Source organism: Protopterus annectens, chromosome 4.part0 (assembly GCF_019279795.1).
Source record: "Protopterus annectens isolate FY-2018-M chromosome 4.part0, PAN1.0, whole genome shotgun sequence".
Lineage (NCBI taxonomy): Eukaryota > Metazoa > Chordata > Ceratodontiformes > Protopteridae > Protopterus > Protopterus annectens.
Window position 1 is genome coordinate 1,079,233,368 of NC_056733.1, and position 20,525 is coordinate 1,079,253,892.

Below are 20,525 nucleotides of genomic sequence, written 5' to 3' on the forward strand. Positions count from 1 at the left end.
AATAAAAGATCAAAGCACTACACCCACTTCCACAGGACAAATGATATTGGATGACCAACAGCAAAGGACCTAGACATTTGATGACCTGACACCAACTGCAGCTCCCCTAAATATCCCCACCCTAAAACTCATACCACAGGGAACACATAGCAAGTAGAAACTCACTGAGCAGGGATCCAGACCACTGGTCATTTCACATCAACTACAGGAATCCTAATGGTGGGTGTAGTGCTTTGGTCTTTAACTAATGAGAATAAATGAGATCATGCCACAGATAATTTGTGGAGACCCATACATAAGATAATGCACTTAGGAGTTGCCCCTGTCAGGGGGCAGTCCTGGAGTGAATGATCTCTTTCTCATCCTTAGACCCAAGTTAGACTCGAATATGGACAGAGATAAATTTAGTTTTATGTAGATGGGGAGTCTGTTCCAGAGCAATGGTATCTTCTGTGAGATATAACTGTCCCTCCAAACCATTTTGTTGATGTTGCAGAAAAGGTACAGATCCCAGAGCGCAAAGTATTTCTGATACTATTTAACCTATTGATGTTCAGTAAATCCATCAGTATTGGGTCAGAGGATGTCTTGTATGCCAGACACAAATCACTCTTAGCAGTGTTTAGGATATCAGGAATAGTGACAAGGCTTTGAGTCAGTCCTTGTAGGACATGTTGTTTAGGCCTTGTATCCTTTTAGTAAGATATCTCTGTGGATACAAAGATATCCTTAACACTTCCCACAAAATATTCTGTCAGACCCATTACACAATTGCAAATCCAGTGGTATCATAAACATCCTTGCAAAACACTCAATCCCTTTTTGCAAAATAAATAAAACATGTTGAAGTGATAGGTTTGAGTCTATATCACATAGTCGAAGTCTTATAACTTCGAACATGTAATGTTCAAACCATTATGTTCGAAGTTACAAAACTTCAACTATGGATTAAAAAAAAATAAACAACGGAAAATAAAATAAACTGCACCCCCACACACATTAAATATACCAGCTCTGAGATCGCAACCCATTGAACAAAATGGAAACCTCCACTTATGGAGATTTTCCTTGAAATGCTCGAACTTTTACAAATTCGAACTTATGGTCTCAATCATATGAGGTTCGAACTTGTAAAAGTTAGACTACGTGATAGAAACCCGATAGGTTGCTATCACAGAGAATACCACTTCTATAGAACAATCTTCCACTCCATATAAAGAAGAAGGAGTGAGCAACTGCAAATTCACCCCCAGTTTAGCATCCCTGTCCCACAAGGATGGACAAAACATGTAAATGTCCCAATGTATCCTTACTCAGCCCATCTCTGGGTTTTTCATATGTAAAATATATGGGCTAAAAATGACCATGGGAATGTAAGGGTAGGCTTCTAAAACTCCTCATAGATCTATTGCCTGGTAAGTACTAATGACACTATGAGTCCTTCCTGAAATCATTTTTTACAAACTGGAAGTGATAAAACCCCAAACTGCAAAAATTACTTCTCTTTAGTATTAAGATTTGCCTATATACTATATTGCAAGCTTAAAATTGCTTGTAAGTGTCTTGCTCTGAAGAATGCAACACAAAGCAGTTGTAAAGGCTCCTCCTATGGATCTGATTACAAAATGCTTAAGTGAGAAATATTCACTGATCTGGTAAACATTATAGGACTCAGTCTACAGAGTTCTTCTTTTGGCTTTTCCCAGTTAGGTGTCACCATAGCAGAACTCTGGTCCGCTAATGATTGGCAGTAGATTTTTACAGTGCCAAGGTGCCAGCTCGACACCCAACCTTCAACGAAGGCACGCCCATTCACGCATGTCTTTCGAATGCCACTCGACCACGGGGAGGACATGCAGACTCCACACAGAAGGCACTCCAGCCGAGAATCGAACGGGATAACCTCTTGCTGTGAGGCAAAAACGCTACCGCTGCACCACCATGGCTTATAGGATTCAGTCTACAGAGTACGACTTTCAAAAGCTGACTGGTCTTCTTCTTTCCATGGCTGTACTTTTATTCCAGTACAGTATCATGGCCAAACCTAAATCCCTTATGTCTTTCATATTTTATATGAGGTTCATTTGAATGAGAATGATTATGATTGTCATATACCTTGTATCGATTTTTAACCAATGTTTTTATATTATGTCTAATTTCTTATAATTATATAAACTGCAGATGTTTTTGTTTTATTTTTGAAGATAGTAAAATTATTCTTCTTAAAATGGGTTGTAATAATTTGGAGCTTTTCTCCCCGGGCCTCCACTGAAAATGGGCTCCAGTCGGACTTTTCCAGTAATCAAAATAAATAAAACACTTCTTTGTGGTTCCTTAAAACCCTTGTGCCTTTCATATTTTATATGTGGTTCCTTAAAACCCTTGTACCTTTCATATTTTATATGTGGTTCCCTAAAACCCTTGTGCCTTTCATATTTTATATGTGGTTCCTTAAAACCCTTGTACCTTTCATATTTTTATATGTGGTTCCCTAAAACCCTTGTGCCTTTCATATTTTATATGTGGTTCCTTAAAATCCCTTGTGCCTTTCATATTTTATATGTGGTTCTTAAAATCCCTTGTGCCTTTCATATTTTATATGTGGTTCCCTGAAACTATTGTGTCTTTCATATGTTCTCTAAAATGTTTGTGCCTTTAACATTTATATGTGGTTCCCTAAAACCACTGTGTCTTTTATATTTTATATGTGGTTCCCTAAAAATCTTTGTGCCTTTTATATTTTGTATGTGGTTCTTTAAAAACCTATGTGCCTTTAATATTTTATATGTTGTTCCCTAAAACCCTTGTGTGTTTAATGTTTTATATGTATTTCCAGAATATATTCTTATCACATTATCGGGTATCACTCATTATTACCTTATGCCTCATGGAGGATTCACTTCAGAAGACTGAAAACCCACAATCTCAAATCCCATAAGACTGACACCCAAAATCCTGAAAACTCAAAATTCTGAATCCCAAAAGGCTGAAAACACACAGGATACAAATACAGACTATATTCCAGTAGAAGGACACACTGAGAAACAAAGACAAGACAAAGCATATTACTTTTCACCAAGTATGAGTAGGGGGACAAGCCCCCAACACCCCCTGCTACTTAAATATATCAACTCTAAGATTGCACTACACTATACTAACATGAGTTATGTTGTAGTAGAGCAAGTTAGAAGGGAATGTTACTAAGTTTACAACAGGCAGTCATGAAACACGTAATGGTATATTCGCCATTTTTTTTTCTGTGGAGTGCAATCTTGGAGTTGATATATTTAAGTAGCAGGGGGTGTGGGAGGCACAGCCCCCCACATGGATGGTGCAGAAGCCCCCCTGCTCATACTTGGTGGAAAGTAATATGCTTTGTCTTGTCTATAGTAAGTGTTTGTATCCTGTGTGTTTTCAGTCTTTTGGGATTCAGGATTTTGAATTTTCAGGATTTTGAGTTTTCAGGATTTTGGGTGTCAGTCTTGTGGGATTCGAAACTGTGGGCTTTCAGTCTTCTGAAGTGAATTCCTTATGGCTCATCTCAAAGCACATTCTAGAATAACTGCACATATCATTGCTTAATTATTAAATGGTATAAAAATCTAAAGAACAGATAAATTAATTAACTCAAAGATAAAGCATTGATTATACCCGTGGTAGTGGTGCTGCGGTAGCGTTGTCACCTCACAGCAAGACGTTGTCACATTCGATTCTCAGCTAGAGCATCTTCTATGTGGAGGCATGCCTGAATGGGCGTGCCTTCGTTGAAGGTTGTGTGTCAGGGCTGGTAACTCGGCATATAAAAATCCACTACCAAACATTAGTGGACTGGAGTTCCACTGTGGCGACCCCTAACCTGGATAAGCCGAAAGACACAACAACAACAACAACATAAAGCATTGATTATGGATGAATTAGGGTGGTGGGATTCACAGTCAGTTTCTCAATGAACACATATAGTATAATACCCCTTACATCCTACTGTATTATGCAGGTACCAAAAAGTTGGGAGTGCCCAGTTAATAAACTTCCTATCCTGTTAGAATTAGCTTAAAGCAAAAGGTATGGTCAGTTAGGGTACATGGGTTGTTTTACATGGCTAGGCTTGTAAATGCCCTAGGGCCATTAACCTACTAACCTCCTATGAACCTATAAACCTATAAACATTCCTCTGTCTCATGCCTGGGCTTGGCCTTGAATCTTAAAGCGTGTTAGTGGGGAAGGCTGTATGCCACTAGACTACAGTGTTCAGATGTCTTCTGTGGCCCAGTGTGCTGTTCTTTGTGTGTTCTCTACAGTAGACTGTTGCAGTCAGGAATGTATATAAATGCTTTCTGCAGCTGACATTCCTGTCGCATGTGAGTCTGTGGATGCTTCTGCAGCATTTATGCTATGCACATACACCACGCAGTTCCAAGAGAATGTAAAACAAATTTAAATGAGCTGTGTTAGCAACATATTTGAGAATCATTGTACACAACATTCATGTGTGACACACCACAATTCATGTGAACCTGACAGTAATACTTTATGCATTTGGGAAGTGTTAGGGCACCCATGGTCAAGTAAGGAGTCTGTAATAGAAGGAGGACTATTACACAGTACAGATATATAAAATAAAGAAATGGGCAGAATGTGCCTTCCTCTTTGAAAAGCACTAAATGATATGCAAAATGGGAGGGGTGCCTTCCTTGCATTCCAATCTGTATGTTTATAATTATAATTGAGCCACAGCAGTCAGCATTATTACTTAATTCTGTCTTACAAGATATTTCATATAGCAAACAACCAGACCACAAATATTCCATTTATCCATTTTCTGTGTTTTTTAATGTTAGAAAAGTTTCCCATTCACTTAAATGGGTCATGTTGATTGCCTCAGTTCTTACTATATAGGGATTTACATAGTACTTGCATCCATTTTTGATTGAGTGTTTTCACCGCTACTTCTTGTGAAAATGTTAGACCTTTTTGCGAATTGTCAGTTCACTATTTTATTTATTATATTAGTTTGATCTGGTTTATTAAGATTTGATAGTCTTATAGTTTAGTTATGCTTTAGTTAGTTTAAATAATTATAACCAGGTCCATTTCCTTGTATTGTTGTTTTCTGATTGGCTAGTTATTATTTTGCTTTTTTATTCTCTTATTTTAATGTATATCGTTTTAATAATAATGTACTGCGGTGCTGATGCTGCGGTAGCGTTGTCGCCTCACAGTAAGACACTGTCCAGTTCGATTCTCAGCTAGAGCGTCTTCTGCGTGGAGACATGCGTGAATGGGTGTACCTTCGTTGAAGGTTGTGCGGCAGAGCTGGCAACTCGGTACGTAACAATCAACTGCCAATCATTAGCGGACCGGAGTTCTGCTGTGGCAACCCCTAACCAGGGAAAGACACAACAACAGCATTGTTTTAATAATAATGAATTTGATTTTTAGATGGTTTATGTGACCAGTGCTCTTATCTGGGCAGTTGTATATTTGGATTTTATATATGCAATGATATTCTTTTTTTTTTTTTTTGCATTCAAGTGAATAAGAAATGAGGTCAGTGTTTCAGTTTATTTGTATTTGATGAAGCTTTTATTTATAAAGTTAAGTGTAGCTTTAGGCTTGGAGTGTTTTAGGTGGGCTACAGCATTTTGGGGGGGTTACCACTATCTTCGTGTTCACTATACAGTGTGTAAATTTGTTACATTTTTATTGAGTACTTGAAATAGGGAGGGTTTAAGTGAATTTCAGCAGTTTTGAAGACATGTGAAGGGTATAAACAAATTGTTGATGACATGCCAAGAAGGTAGATAAATGCTGATGATGAGCCAAACAGTGCAAATAAATAAAAATATCATCTACACAGACTAATGTTAGGACACACACACACATACACACACACACACATATGCATATATATATATATATATATATATATATATATATATATATATATATATATATATATATGTGTGTGTGTGTGTGTGTGTGTATATATATATATATATATACATATATATACGTGTATATATATATGTATATATATATTGACAGATATTTGAGTTTTAGACTTCATAGCAATGTCCTAAACCTCTCTAACTATTTCCCACCCCCACCCCTAAAATCATCAAATGATTCAGTCAAACCTGCAACAGTAGCAATGTGTCCTGCATAAAAAAAACAGCACATCATGAAAAGTCTGAAAACGTTTATGCTTTTACACATAAATGAATGGGTTATCTTTCACAACTGTATACAATGTAACCCTGGTCCTCCTTATAATGTATAAAATCTTGATTTTTTGGCAGTTTTGGGTTGTGATCATTGTATGCAGTAAAATTACATTCCCACTCAAACTAAGCCAAGAACACTTGCCACTCATTTGAGGAAATATCACAATTAAATGGTTAAGACATAGTGGAAGTAAAAATATCCATATAAAGACAAAAGCAACTGACTGCTTCATTGTAAACAATACTTAAAATGTATTTTCCGAATATATGGATTAAAGTAAAATAAATCTAAATGTCGGACCTTCAGAATTTCTTTCATTAGTGAACATATACACAAACGGATTTAACGTCAAAAAAATAAATGCATTTGAATAGCTGCCGTTTGGTGTGAAAAATAAACAGTATATGCTTACAGTAAAACATGCAAGGAAAATAAAATTGTTGACCATGGGACTTACAACACACACACACACACACACACACACACACACACACACACACACACACACACACACACACACCCTAACCTGAAAATGATAGGCTACCCAAGACTGAGGGCATGATTCGGAAAGGATTTTATGCTATGAATCAACTCTCTTTGGCTTCGGTAGTGCAGCGGTTAACATTGTCGACTCATTGCAAGAGGTTCTCCAGTTTGATTCTCAGCTGAAGCACCTTCTGTGTGGAGTCTGCATGTCCTCCCCACAGTCAAGTGAATTTAAAAACATGCAGGTAGGTGTGAGCGGCTGTGTGGGTATGCCTTCTTTGAAGGTTGGGTGCTGGGATCGCAACTTGACACTGTAAACATTCACTGCCAATCATTAGCGTAGTTCTGTTGTGGTGACCCCTAACTGGGAAAAGCTGAAAGATGAGTCATCTCTCTTCTCTTAAGGAAGAAGTAGAAATTTCTGCAGTCTGTCATTCCCTCAGTCACATCTCTTAGCCCAAGAAATCTGCACAAAGCCTGACATAATGGGTGGACAAAGGCCCAAAAATATGGACAGATTTTAAATATTGCTCTTACAAACTCGGAAAGCAGCTAGAATAACAAGGTTTGTGTTAAAATACATTTTCTAAAGGATAGGAAGTCTAAAACTCAAATGTGTGTTATTATTTAGTGATTTCATTAATCAGATCATCTCAGTCATTTGCCAGAAAACCACAAATTTTATGAGGAACAGATGGAAATTTTGAAGCAAAAATCTGGACATTCTGTGAAAATCTGGGCAGTTGAGAGGTATGCCTCAGTGTCACCAATGGGAGCAAGAAGACTTGAAACAGGGCATTCAGTGTCACCAGCAGGAGCAAGGAGACTTGAAACTGCGCATTCAGTGTTACCAGTGGGGGCAAGGAGACTTGAAACAGGGCATATGCATGGAGAGGTATATGCACCTCCTCTGTTGTCACTACATACTGTACACTAGTGAAGATGGAAACTTTGCATTTGCATCCTCCATGTGACTGGACATCCCCACACCTCTCAAACCTGTAGATATCAACTCCATGGCTGCCCAATATTAGGAAAAAAATACAAACTCCATTAACACTGAAAGGAGTTTTTCAGTGATCTTACTTGCTGGTATTGGAACTTGCTGAAACATTCTCCATGCAACAGTCAGGCTTTCATATAGGTTCATATGTCTATACTAGGCTAATTACTCTTGCGAGCCATTTTAAGCCTAGCCAATTATCCCTTGTGAGACTTAAACCCTGCACCTTGTGTTTGTAAGGCAAACACCTTAGCCATTAGGCCACCCTCCCAACCTTCAGACTACAATCAACCAGTTGTTAAAAATGGCACACAAACACAACCTATGCCTACTTTATCTAATCATACTGTAAAGCGCAACCAGTGAATTCAATACTCACTTCATTCAAACAGTAACCTCTCTGAATTCAATACCCACTTAATTCAAACAGTAACCTCTCTTATTAAACTCTTTGCAGAGGCAGGCAAAGGTTACTCTCCTCCCTTGTTAGCCCCCAAAGCACCAACTCAAACAAGTCTCAATTTCTGCAATCAAAAAGCTATTACTACCCTTAAACCTACCACCCTTACTCCTGATAACATGACACTTGAGTACTTGAAAATTGCAGCTGATGCGCTAGCTTTTCCTACCTCTACCCTTATTAACTGCTTCACCACTGAAAGCTTTGTTCCAACCCTATAGAATAGGTACTACATCTACCTCTACACAAAGGTGTAATCTCAAATAAGATCTCAAACGTCAGGCCTACTACCATACTATCTCCACTTTCAACAATTCTGGAGAAGTCCATCTGGTGTCTCAGCTCCTGAGTTTTCTCATAACTGCCTCCTTTCCCCTATACAGCACTGTTGCCGTCCTTTTCGTAGTAAGTGTACAGTTGTCCTTAGCTGTATAATAAGGAGTTATGCACCTACCATAACGTTCCATGTTAGTTGTCTTCTTTTCGCCTTCCTTCTTGCTGGCTGGGTTCGGAGCCGATCCCCAGCTCCGACCCGGCCATCCCCAAAAGCTCGAGAGCTGCCCACCAGCCCGAGGCCCCCCCATATCCCATATAATGAAAGAGATCTGGCAAAATCAGCAGACTGCAGGGCCACATTGCCAGGGCTCAGCAGTCTTATGCTTTATTAAGAATTCTGTCTATGAGTTATGATTTCAGTAAAGGTGCAAATGTGTGGGACAAAGATGCTTAATTCCAATGTTGCTGACCCATTTGGGATTTACTTCTTTCTGCAATATGTATTAATCTCAGAGACAATATATAATCTATATAGGGTGCAGGGGTTCAACCACCTGACATGAATGGTTGGGGGTGGGGTTGCCACTTCACATATTTTATTTGCTAAGTTTCTATTTTCAACAAATGCTATTTTGACTGGTATTCACTGAATATTTCTGAGAATATTTTCTGAGACATCTGGCCCTGCATGCTTTGCATTTTATCTGGGTAGTACAGTTTTGCCCTCTACCTAACCTGTGCTTTTCACTGGATCTGTCCCAGTCAACAAACATCAACAAACAACTGAGTGAAAGAACAAACAAACAAGTAACTAAGTGATGTGCTGTCTCCCTTATAGTGTACAATCCTAGTAAGACATCACCATCTAAACAGTATGTTCCTACCAAGTTTTTACCAACTTCTTAACTTCCTACGTAACCAGTGTCAGCATGCCTTCTATATTTTCCTACCAGCTTCACACATCGTCTTTTTCATATATCAAATCCTCCTCCAGGATATCTTTTACTTCTTGTTCCATGGTCTTGGATTAGAAATCTTAATATATTACTGATGCATACATACTTAGGTCTATTCCAGGCCTAAATGAGCCTACACTTATTTATGTTATATAAAGTACTGGAACAACATAACTGAGCTACCTTCTTTTACTACCCCCTAATCCTTGCTTATGTGCGTTGTTACATTTTACTTTGTATTCAGCACTTTTTTACAAGAAAATTGAACTTGTAGACTGTTTATGGGTATTTATCTTTGAACCGTGAACTGAAATGTCATTGTGGGACCTTGCTTCTAGTTCATATGTTTTGTTCTAATTTACTTTGAATTTGCCGGTTTTACTATAATCAGCAGTTGCAAATTTGCATGCTTGCATATATACGTCTTATGTTACGCACATATGGAATTCACTGTGTCTCCCTGTATATCTTATGATATCTGTGAAGAGAACATTTCTTGAAACTTGATTGTAAGACTATTGCTGAATATTTACATGTTGTGTTCCTTGGAGCTTTTTTCCTTAGGCCTTCAATGAAAATGGACTTCGGCTATCTGGACAAACCGATCAGCAAATTAAAGCATGTACAACATAGCTTGAAAAGGTTTCTAGCCACTACTGTCACACATGTACATCTGCCTTATGTTGCAGTATGTACAAGTTCACCACATGCTAGCGACATGCCACTGAATGGACATATTGTATCTATTTTGCATAATGTGGTTATGCCCCTGTTACCTCTATGTCCTTCTTTTTGACATCATGATGTCCACTTCATTCAGCCTTTTCCACTGCTCTTACTGCCGTCCAGCTATGGTACAACCACAGGGAGTGCTGTTCAGATGCTAAACACTAACTCTGCCACTGTATATGTTTAGTTCTGCACCTGGCTATATCTCTCCTTGGTGAACCAATAAGGATGGGAGGTAGCAGTTATCATTCATGACTATAGAGAGGTAGTCAGTTTGACCTATGGGATCAACAAAGAGCAGTGCTTAGTTACTGTAGGCTCCTGCTACATCCATGATTCTGTACTAGTCTTTGTTCAGTCTTATTTAATGTCCTGCATGGTACACATACCCTGTAATATGTGGCCGTTTGACAACACACATTACCAGCTGCGCGTCTGATAACCACAAGCAATTTGACCGTTCCTTGCTGGCCTCATGAGACATATGTCATGACACCATCTATATGGCATATTGCCTAGCAATCTGTGCAGTGTAATACTTTATAATTTTATGTTTGTTTGCTTGCTGACTGGGTAAATTAACTTGTCAACAGACTTGTTTCCTTTTCAGCAATGACTGGGGACTGATGACACATAGTACATGCCATCTCTGCTCACTCACTGGGGCATGTATGTTTAGACAAGTGTAATCATTTGCATCTAACACCATTGTCAGACTTGTCACTCTGTACAATGCTTGCTTCATAGTTTATCCTTCATGGAGATGGCTAGGGAAGGTGATGTAGTCCCATGTGCCCTGCAGCATCCAGGTGGGGACTGCATCTGTTGTCCTTCTCACAGATGGATGGAGCAGGCTAGAATATCAAGTATAGGTTATTAGAATATGTCTGTGGCTGACATGTACAGGGCTCTTGTAAGTCCTGAGTCCTGCCTTGCATGCTGGAAAAACTAAAAGGCATTTTAAGGATAGAATATATGAAAATTTATATGACATTAAAAAGAAGGATGGTGCAAATTCATTATTTAGGCACATAAAAGACAATCAAGATCATAAATTTCATTTTTTTGGTATAGAAAAGATGCAAGCTGACTTGAGAGGTGGTGCACACAATGAACTAGTAGAAATGAAAGAACTGTGTAAATTGTATGCTTATAGTCCACCTGGATTAAATGGATTAAAGCATGTACTGGATTTCCATTGCATCTGTTTTAAGATTATGATCCTTTTATGTATGATGTCTCTTTAAATGAAAAGAAAGGCATGACCTGGAAGTTATAAAAGGAAGTGATGTCATTAAGTCTGTGTTCTGATGAAGCCTTTGGAGAGTGTAAAGATGAAAGTGCTTAACACTTTTGGTATGTTAAATTTGTTTCTTTGGTTTTATTAGCCATGTTTTTTGTTTTTTTAATTTTTTTGTGGTGACATTGTTTTTCATGGTTACATTTTGTTGTGGTAGGACAGGCACTTTCACAGCAAGGGAAGATAAGAAATGTAACATGGGAAAGTTTGGGTAGAAAGGAGGGTATAAGAATGGGATAAGTAGCAGGGAGAGAGAGAGAGAGAGAGCAACACAAAAGGCAAACCCTGCCAGGGGAGGTACTGGCACAAAGGGTAAACAAAAATGAGATACATAGACAGACTGAGGGAAGACAGTTAGTGATGGGTAAACAAAAAGGAGATGCACAGACAGACTGAGGGAAGACAGTGATTGGTAGGATTGGACAAGAAACATGGGGGGCATTGATACAAAAGGAAAGGGAACACCATGATGTAGGATGGGGGCTGACAGATGAATGCTATCTTGCAGACTGCTGCACCCAACAGATGTCAGTCACCTCTGTGACCACTGTCTTGACTGGCCCTGGTCCAGACAGCTGTATGACTCTACAGGTTGCATTAGGAAGAGCTCCAGGCTGTCAGTGTAAGTATTCCAGCATCAGTTTACCAAAGCCCATCACCAGGCCTTTGAAATCACATCTGGAGACCTGGCTGGACCCTCAGCAATATTCAATGGTGGGGAGCTTACAAACAGCATTCAGTGTGTTGTCCATCCATCCAACTAACAGCATGACTGTCATCACCCTACTATAAAGTAAGCATAGAAACTACTGGGAGATCCAACAGGTGATGGTGAGACAGGTGCATGACTCACTGAACAATGCCACCCTTCATCCTCTGTCATGGCTGACACTCCATAAAATATGAATGTAAACAGAGAAACAAATAAACAAGGGATAAATAATGTTCAGAAGATGACAGTGATGAACAGAAAACTGTTCTTGTATTACATGATTTCTTAGGTCTTTATTGTGCATGTACAGACTATTAGTGTTCTTGGAACTTTTCTCCACACTCTTCTGCTGTCAATGGGCTTTGGCTCAGCTGGATTATCTCAGTTGCTAAATGAAAATGAATACAAAGAAAGAAAGAAAGAAAAGCAGTTATCATTAAATTGTGCTACACAGGTTGGCAATAGAGGCCCTGAAGAGGTAAAATGCAGTAAGGTATGCAAAGAAAACACAAATCTGATATACAGGCCTGACACAAAAATATTACAGAACTATGTGCATGACAAGAGCCCTTATATGGCATGTGACCGATCACATGTGTGTAGGACAAGTGGCATAATCAATAAGCGGCAACCGGTGAGAATGAAAAGAGCAGTGAAGCAAAGCATGAACAGACCCTTAACAAATGAAGTGCGTATCCCTGAGGAGATTATGAGCAAGCAGCATTCAGTGTGTGGCAACTGTCAAGATAGGTAGTAACTTACCATGTATACCCCACCTCAGTATACCAACATGAATACACATGTGACACCATCATGTAGGGCTAATACTACACTCTGACATATGTCAACTACAATGGAGCATTACCAATATAAAAAAATCCAGACTGCAGTAAACATGGTACTACTATAAGATAAATCGAAACACTGTATGTTCATTGGCACGATAAACGTTTTTAATAGAATCAAAACAATAAATGTTTTTATCTTCAGGATATACTGTTCAGGGCTTCATCAGATGGTTGTATCCCTGACTAGTATGTCCTGAAGACAAAACTGCTTATTGTTTTTATTTTATTATAAATGTTTCTCTTGCCAGTGAATATATGGTGTTTTGGTTTACCATGGAACATTACCTGATGGTCCAGCATTAGCGTGCCCATGATATGCCAGGTATAATTGTTAAAGGCATGGATGGTGGAACAGCCAGAGTGACACAAACTCATTGTAAGCAGACAAGGGCATTGTGCATTACAAACATAGTTGACATTTAGGGACATGCATGGTACTGAGTATTGCCAAACGGACATAAATCAAAGTGACCGCTGACGCCAATGATGCATTACCATGACACTGTGGGAAATACCTGGCATTAGGCAGGAGAGTAGCACAGTTCATCCAGAATCCAAATGTTAGCCTCTATGGGAAGAGATCAAACACCTTCTCAGCTGTCTTATGAACTGTGCACCATACTGGTGTCATCTTAGCACATACGTAAAGTTTGTGGGAGTCATCAGCACTGAGTGTTTTCCATCTTTTGTAAGCTGTTGCCTTTAGTCACCTGCTCTCTCTGTCATTCTCAGTGGAGTTCAACATATTTTGTATAGTAACCAGAACTGAAGAATAAATAATTTATTGAAAACTGTTACATTTGAAGGAGAAATGTTTTTGGCTATTAGCTGATTGCTCCCCAGCCTGGGAAAAGTTAACTATATGATCCATTATTATTATTATTATTATTATTATTATTATTATTATTATTATTATTTATGCTGCTTCCTTCTGCTGCTTAACGGTCATCAAGTTCTTCCCAAGCATGTGGCTTATTCATTTTTCTGCATTTACTTCTTGTTTGGTCATGCAAGAGGATACGAAGAATGAAAAAATGGGCCTAAGCTGGAGCTGCTTCTAAAGTCAGCAGATGTTAAATTAAATACACTTACATACACTCTGTAAGCTTGATGGTTAATTCACTGGTGTAGACTGATACTTGTTTACTGAGAGTCTTTATGGTGGGTACTACTAATTGGGATAAAGCCATTGTTTTAGTGGCCATAATTCTGGTACTGATTTCAGACTTTTGTCGGCTGAGGAACACTGTACTCTGTATTTGTTGTTATTTTGTGTTTGTTGTTGGTTATACTTTATTTCACTTTAGTTTACTCAGGTTTATCAGGTTCTTCTTGTTATAGTGTGTGTCGACCGTGATTATTACCACATTGAACATGCTAGATGTTTATTTTCAAAAATAAAGATAAATATTTAGGACAAATATCTCAGTAAGAAAGAACAGTTATATTGCCTTAGTACAAGAAATAAAAGTCAGTAAGAAGCAAGAAAGGTGAATCAACATATTCTCTGGTGTGCTTGATTAAAATGCTTAAGAGAATTAGTAATGTGACCACTAAAATGACAAATGACAGTTGTGCTACAGTCACCCCCTAAATGTGAGTTGCTACCAGTGCTGTGGATTGTGCTTAGGGCTTGGATCAGCATTTTTAAGCAAACCTGGGATGGGGAAAGGGCCTAGTGCTGGTTAACTATTGGTGCTATAATTGTTAAATAGGTAGGAAAAGACTGGCTAAAGGCAGTATTGCCATAGGTAAGTGGCATGGTTGTTGTTGTGTCTTTCGGCTTTTCCCTGTTAGGGGTTGCCACAGCAGAACTCCGGTCTGCTAATGATTGGCAGTTGATTTTTACATGCTGAGTTGCCAGCCCTAACGCACAACCTTCAACGAAGGTATGCCCATTCACTCATGTCTCCACACAGAAGACGCTCTAGCTGAGAGTTGAACCGGTCAGCCTCTTATTGTGAGGCGACAACGCTACCACAGCACCATAGGTAAGTGGCATGGTATACCTAGCCAAATGCACAGAATGCTGAAGTGAACTTATTAAAAAGAATCATTGCACATTTCATTAATGTAGGGTTATATGGTCACTGTATATCCATCGGAGCAGTCAGGATCCAGAAAGGTATGGGGATCTAAACTACTCATTTAAACAGAGACAGCCAGCATCTTTGGTGACACTGGGGGACTAATCAATTGTTCACCTGTTTCAGGGGAGGGAGATTCGTTGATTGCTGCCTCATTGGTGAGTGGTAACTACAGGGCACTGTCCCAGGTACAGCTTTTGAAATGTCTGTCAGTTAGTGCAGAGGACTGAAGCTCTGACTTGTTAAAGAGCTGCTATGCCAAGAGTACAAGATTTCAATATCTCCACCTTCATTTGCCTACTGTGTGACCTTGAGCAAGTCACTTAACCAGACAGTGCTTTGGGGTAACTAGGAATTTGGGTTAGACTTCTTAATGTTCTACTGGACTGCAGGCTTACTTATGACCTATGAATCTATAAACCTAAAGACTTTGAAGATGCTAGGCCGAGAGGAGAAAACACTAATCACAACTGGGGTAACAAGGGATACACAGAGTGCCGCCAACTATTACCATGGTGAGAGAGGGGTTAGGAAGACTGCATCAGTCACCATCAGGATTTGGGAAATGGGTGGGCGTGAAAGATGCAAGAAACTTGGATCATTGAAAAAATATGAAAGGAGAATTGTGTTTTTTCCTCTCGCTATCAGGCTGACAAAGGTTCTTCTGTCACTGCTATACTGGATTTGGGATCAGGAAACACCAGTCACTATAGGAATGCATATGTTATAGGTTGTTGGTACTGATTGTTGCTGGAGCTGGGTGGTGAGTTTAAAGTGGATGCCACTTACTGCTGGTATGTGGGGGAGTTCAAGACACTGAAAGACACATCAGATTTGGGGTTTACCACTATTGGTGGAGATTACACACACTGGCTTTTCAGATGCTCTCTGTCAAACCATGCACCAACAGCAGTCACTTTTAAGATTCATACAGTGTGACACCATCACACATAAACAAGGGTATTGGTTGTATGTGGACAGGTGAGGGGGGACAAGTAGAGGGCAGAGACTTTGCAGATTGAAATTCTTAGTATCACTTCTATTGTCTGCAACAAGTATGGCGTAAAGGGTTTACTCCAGTATGAAGAGTTCATGAATTCCAGTTGATGTCATTTTCATCTGACTAGTAATGACTGTATTATTTACTCCAGCTACATCTGAATTGGTAGATGGCAGAAGCCAGGAAGGAAAATGGCTTCTCCTCAGAAAAACTGCAGTTTAGATTTTGACTATTTGGAAAGGTCATCTTTTATTTCATCATAAAGGCTCAATAAATGAGAAAAACGTTAATCACTTCAACTGACCACATGAATGAATGACTGTAGCACATGTATTTGTAATATATTTTACTGATACTTTTTCAACTGGGTTAGTCCCACAAGGTTAGTATCCTCTTTTCATGGGGGACCCAAGGTGGTATTTATACTAATAGGGGGAATTTAGCCAGGGCAGTGGGGAACTTCCCCTACTCTTTTCGGTAGGTGGCATGAGAACATTTGCATCCACCTGAGCTACCACCATCTTAAGCAGGTGGGGTGTGAGTTACACATCTCATCCAAATGATGACACACTCAAGAGTACAGCACCCCCATTATATTGCAATTCTGGGTCAGCAATAGATCTAGCTGATGCGGGAATAGAACCCACAGTCTTCTGCACCCAAGGTGAGTGCACTACCTGCTGTGCCTCTAATACTGCTGCAATAATAAAGGTTTTCAGTTCTTCCATATAGTCTAGTTTGCTATGATCACAGACTGGTTTCAAACTGTTTGGCAATACCCATAATCCTCTTGTTTTGTTTCACTTAAGACAGGGGCAAACAAATCTCAGTTTTCAGTATGATGTTATAAAATTGGGGATATCTCTGACTACATTTCTTTCAGTGACACCTGGACTTCATTAAATACTCTACTTGTTAGACTCATAGAAATAAAAAGTACTTACGGAAGAAGTATGGCTTAGGAATTATTATGCATGCCAGTGGACCTAAAATGGCAAGTTAGCACTAACGCATTGCTAGTTCAAAGCATGTCCCTTAACCACTGACTGAGGACCTTCTGATTTTACGTTCCCTTCATGCATAGCTTCCGTTAGCTTTTTCTAATTGTGCCACAATTTATTTAAGCTCCTTGTGTACTCAAAAGATGGATGCTGTTATCTGTGTCCTGTTAAAAAATGCTAACACATTGTGTACTAATAGTAATATGCTGTCTAAATTTAAGTTTCTTCCATTCTGTTGTAAAGTATTTAAAAAAAAACTCTTGATGACAGACAAAGTTCTCTGTTACAGATATACCATGCTTACCCTTTCACGTGTGTTTTGAATTCTTCTGTAGTTAAATCAAAGATCTGTACAGTTGAACGCCGGAATCTTAATCCTTCTTTTTGTTCCACAGTCAAAGTAAACAGTGAGCTAAGTATAACACAGAATAACAATGGGTCTTAGGGTCAGGTGTTTTTCATAAAATAACATATAATTCTGAAAGTAGTGTTACATTCATTAAGATTAACAGATTAACATTTTTAATTTGTAGCATGTATTATAAAAATGCAAGTTTTATCTCAATGAATTCTTAGGAATCTTTAATTTCCATAAATGCAAAGATATTTATGGTGGTTGCTTTACAAAGCATCATTACTAGAAGTTATTTCTGTGAAAGAAAGACATACTACAAAAAAAATATATACCAGTCATTGCAGAGCTCATCTTCAGGAACTCTTATTAACAGTGAAAGGGTATTATTGCAAATGTCTTTAAGAAATCACAACAAAGATTAAAACAGCCGAATGTCGCTTGAAGAACTTCATCTTTCGATAGCTTAATTCATCAAATCAGTTGTAAGCAGGTGTTTATACAAGTTACAACTGTTTAAAAATGACATTTGTGAAAAGTATTTCTGTCATACAAGTCTGCTAGGTGGGCAGAACTATACCAAATCCTTTGCGTCAGAGGTCCTTTCCTGACACCCATAACTGTCTATAAGCATCTAGGGGAACTCAGTCTTCTGAGAGTCTTCTTCTTTAGAAGCACATTCCCAAACCAGAATGTTTAAGCAATTTTAATTTCAGGAAATGTGTTGCATTAAGTTAATTGCAAGATTCTAAAACAGTAATCAAGACTGCTATCTGTGTATGGATAAACTCAGCTAAGCAGCTTTCCCTAGCTCCTTATAATTTCTATAACATATTAGATAAATTAAAATGGCTTCTTATAACGAGCAGGTAAACATATGCATATTACACATGCTCTGTGCGTATTATTTCCTTTTGGTTTGCAGGCATCAGGTCTAATTCTGAATATCTTATTTTTTAAATAATTTTGCTAGGAATAAGCATTTACTTCTTTGAGAGAATGTTTATAATAAAACCGAGTAGGGTTCAGATATAATGCCTTGAGCCTATGGCCAATGTTAACTTTAGAAATGTCTTTTGTTGTCCTGATGGTTTAATGTAAACTGCCCTTTAAATCAAGCTTTTGTGCAATCACTGCCATAGAAAGAGTTATTTCATTCATGCAATAGTTTATGCGCAGTAAATTCCTCAAATACTGGTGCACATTTGTTTCCATGCACCTTAACTACATTTGCCACAGTAGATGATACATACAAGAGGAAAATTGTACACAATTTTTCCTTCAGAGAACTGAAGATCGGAGGTGCAAAATAATGTAAAGCTAATTTTTACTTTAAATCAGCTAGTGGGGCTCTTTTTATTCAAAGTTGTACCAGTCTGCATTTTTGGTTGTTTTTTGTCAAGGAAAGTTATTCGGGTTCTAGTAGGGTTACCACCTGTCCCACTTTGCGAGGAACAGTCCCTCTTTGGGCAGTTGTGTCCTGACAAAAAATTGTAAAAATGGCAAATGTCCTGAGATTTTAGGACAAAATTATTTCCTATATTTTATGTAATAGTTGCATAAAACAGTTATTCTGTATTTAAAATACCTAAATGTTATAAGAAACAGAATAAGCAACTAAAATGCTACAAGAATAAGCTTTTATTTAGGCAAAAAAGTTCAATTTTAACCTTTGTACTGACTGTGGGTATGTGTTGGCCTGTAAAATCTGATGTTTGTACCAAAAATGTCCCACTTTGGCCATTTGAAAAGGTGGCAACCCCTTCTAGAAATATCAGTGGTCATTTTTGTCCTGAAGAGAAGTAAACCATGATCTTTCTGTTAGCAAACCATGTATTCTGATTTATGGGATACTTGACTCCTGGAAGAGAAGTTAAAGTACATTTTACCAAAAACATATTACAATGAAAATCAGTTTACGGGAGCATTTCACTAGATGGTCTTTTAAATGAATATTGTGGATGATACAGATTCTTCTCATTTGAAATCTGTTTGGTCTTGGAGTTAGTAAATATCACTCTTGGAGGGAGAATATTCCTTCCCTCGAATAATTTCAGATAACCTATTGCTCCCATTGAAGCTGCGTTTCCACATATTGGCTGTGAAAAATTTTATTTGTTGCTATTTCATAATGCAAAGGCAGTCATTTTGTGTTGACTTTGCTTAAAATACTTTTCTGTGACCCATAGCTTAACCTGTTATTATACACCATTGTTAATCATACCTTCATGAGGGAAATTTTACAGGAATTGGATTCATGGTAATTTATCTGTCTAAACTTACATGTACCTCCACTTTTATTCTGATCTTACCATTCTGCTGTTGAACTCCTAGGGATAAAATAACTGAGCACACAAGCCAAACTACAAGGGTTCTGAAACTTTTTCACTTTATTTTTGTCCTCACCACCTTGATCGTATAGCCTGCCTTACTGATTCCCTGCTAATCCCATCACTCCTCCCATCCTATGTAGGTCCGCATTGACATTATCCCATTGGAGGAGGTCCCCTGTCCCAGGGGGGACTTATCTTTCAGCAACAAAATTTATTACTGGAGTAGACCAGGTAAATGCTGAGCACCAGGTAATTGCTATCATCTGTAGCTGGTGAAGAATTTTTTTGCAGCTATTTCCCATGCTGTTTCTGCATGCTGAATATATAGTTCATGCAGACCTAGCCCTGCTGGGACATCAGCAATTCTTGGCACCGTTACAACATGTTGTTGGCATGCAGGTACAGCCAACATTATGATCATTCATGGCTAGCCCTCCGCTCACCACCATATACATTTATGCAATGGACAATGTCAAAAACTTCTCTGAAAGTAGAAGAGTTTGCTGTCCAGTCAGTCCTACAATTCCTGCCAATCTTCTGGGATCCATACCACCTTATTTGCATCTAAGCTCAGTGGCAGTGGAGTTAGCATGATGCAATGTATCCGAAGTAGTCAAATGTATTATATCTAGCTGAAACATTCAGTGGTAGTCAACTGTATTTCATCTAGCTGAAACATTTACTGTAGTCTCTACTACCACAGTTAACTGCCCTCACTTTTCTAACATATTTGCATTCTTAAAGCCTCTGTGGGAAA

At 38.5% G+C, this 20,525-nt stretch overlaps 1 protein-coding gene across 1 annotated transcript in view; it reads right to left on the reverse strand.

Moving 5' to 3' along the window:
• The window catches only part of LOC122799750 (kinesin-II 85 kDa subunit-like), an 888,373-nt gene that overhangs the window by 328,998 nt on the left and 538,850 nt on the right, over nucleotides 1–20,525 (reverse strand). The window contains exon 9 of the mRNA XM_044069019.1: nucleotides 17,388–17,495. Coding sequence (XP_043924954.1) covers nucleotides 17,388–17,495 — 108 coding nt within the window. The remainder of the gene's footprint in view (nucleotides 1–17,387; nucleotides 17,496–20,525) is intronic.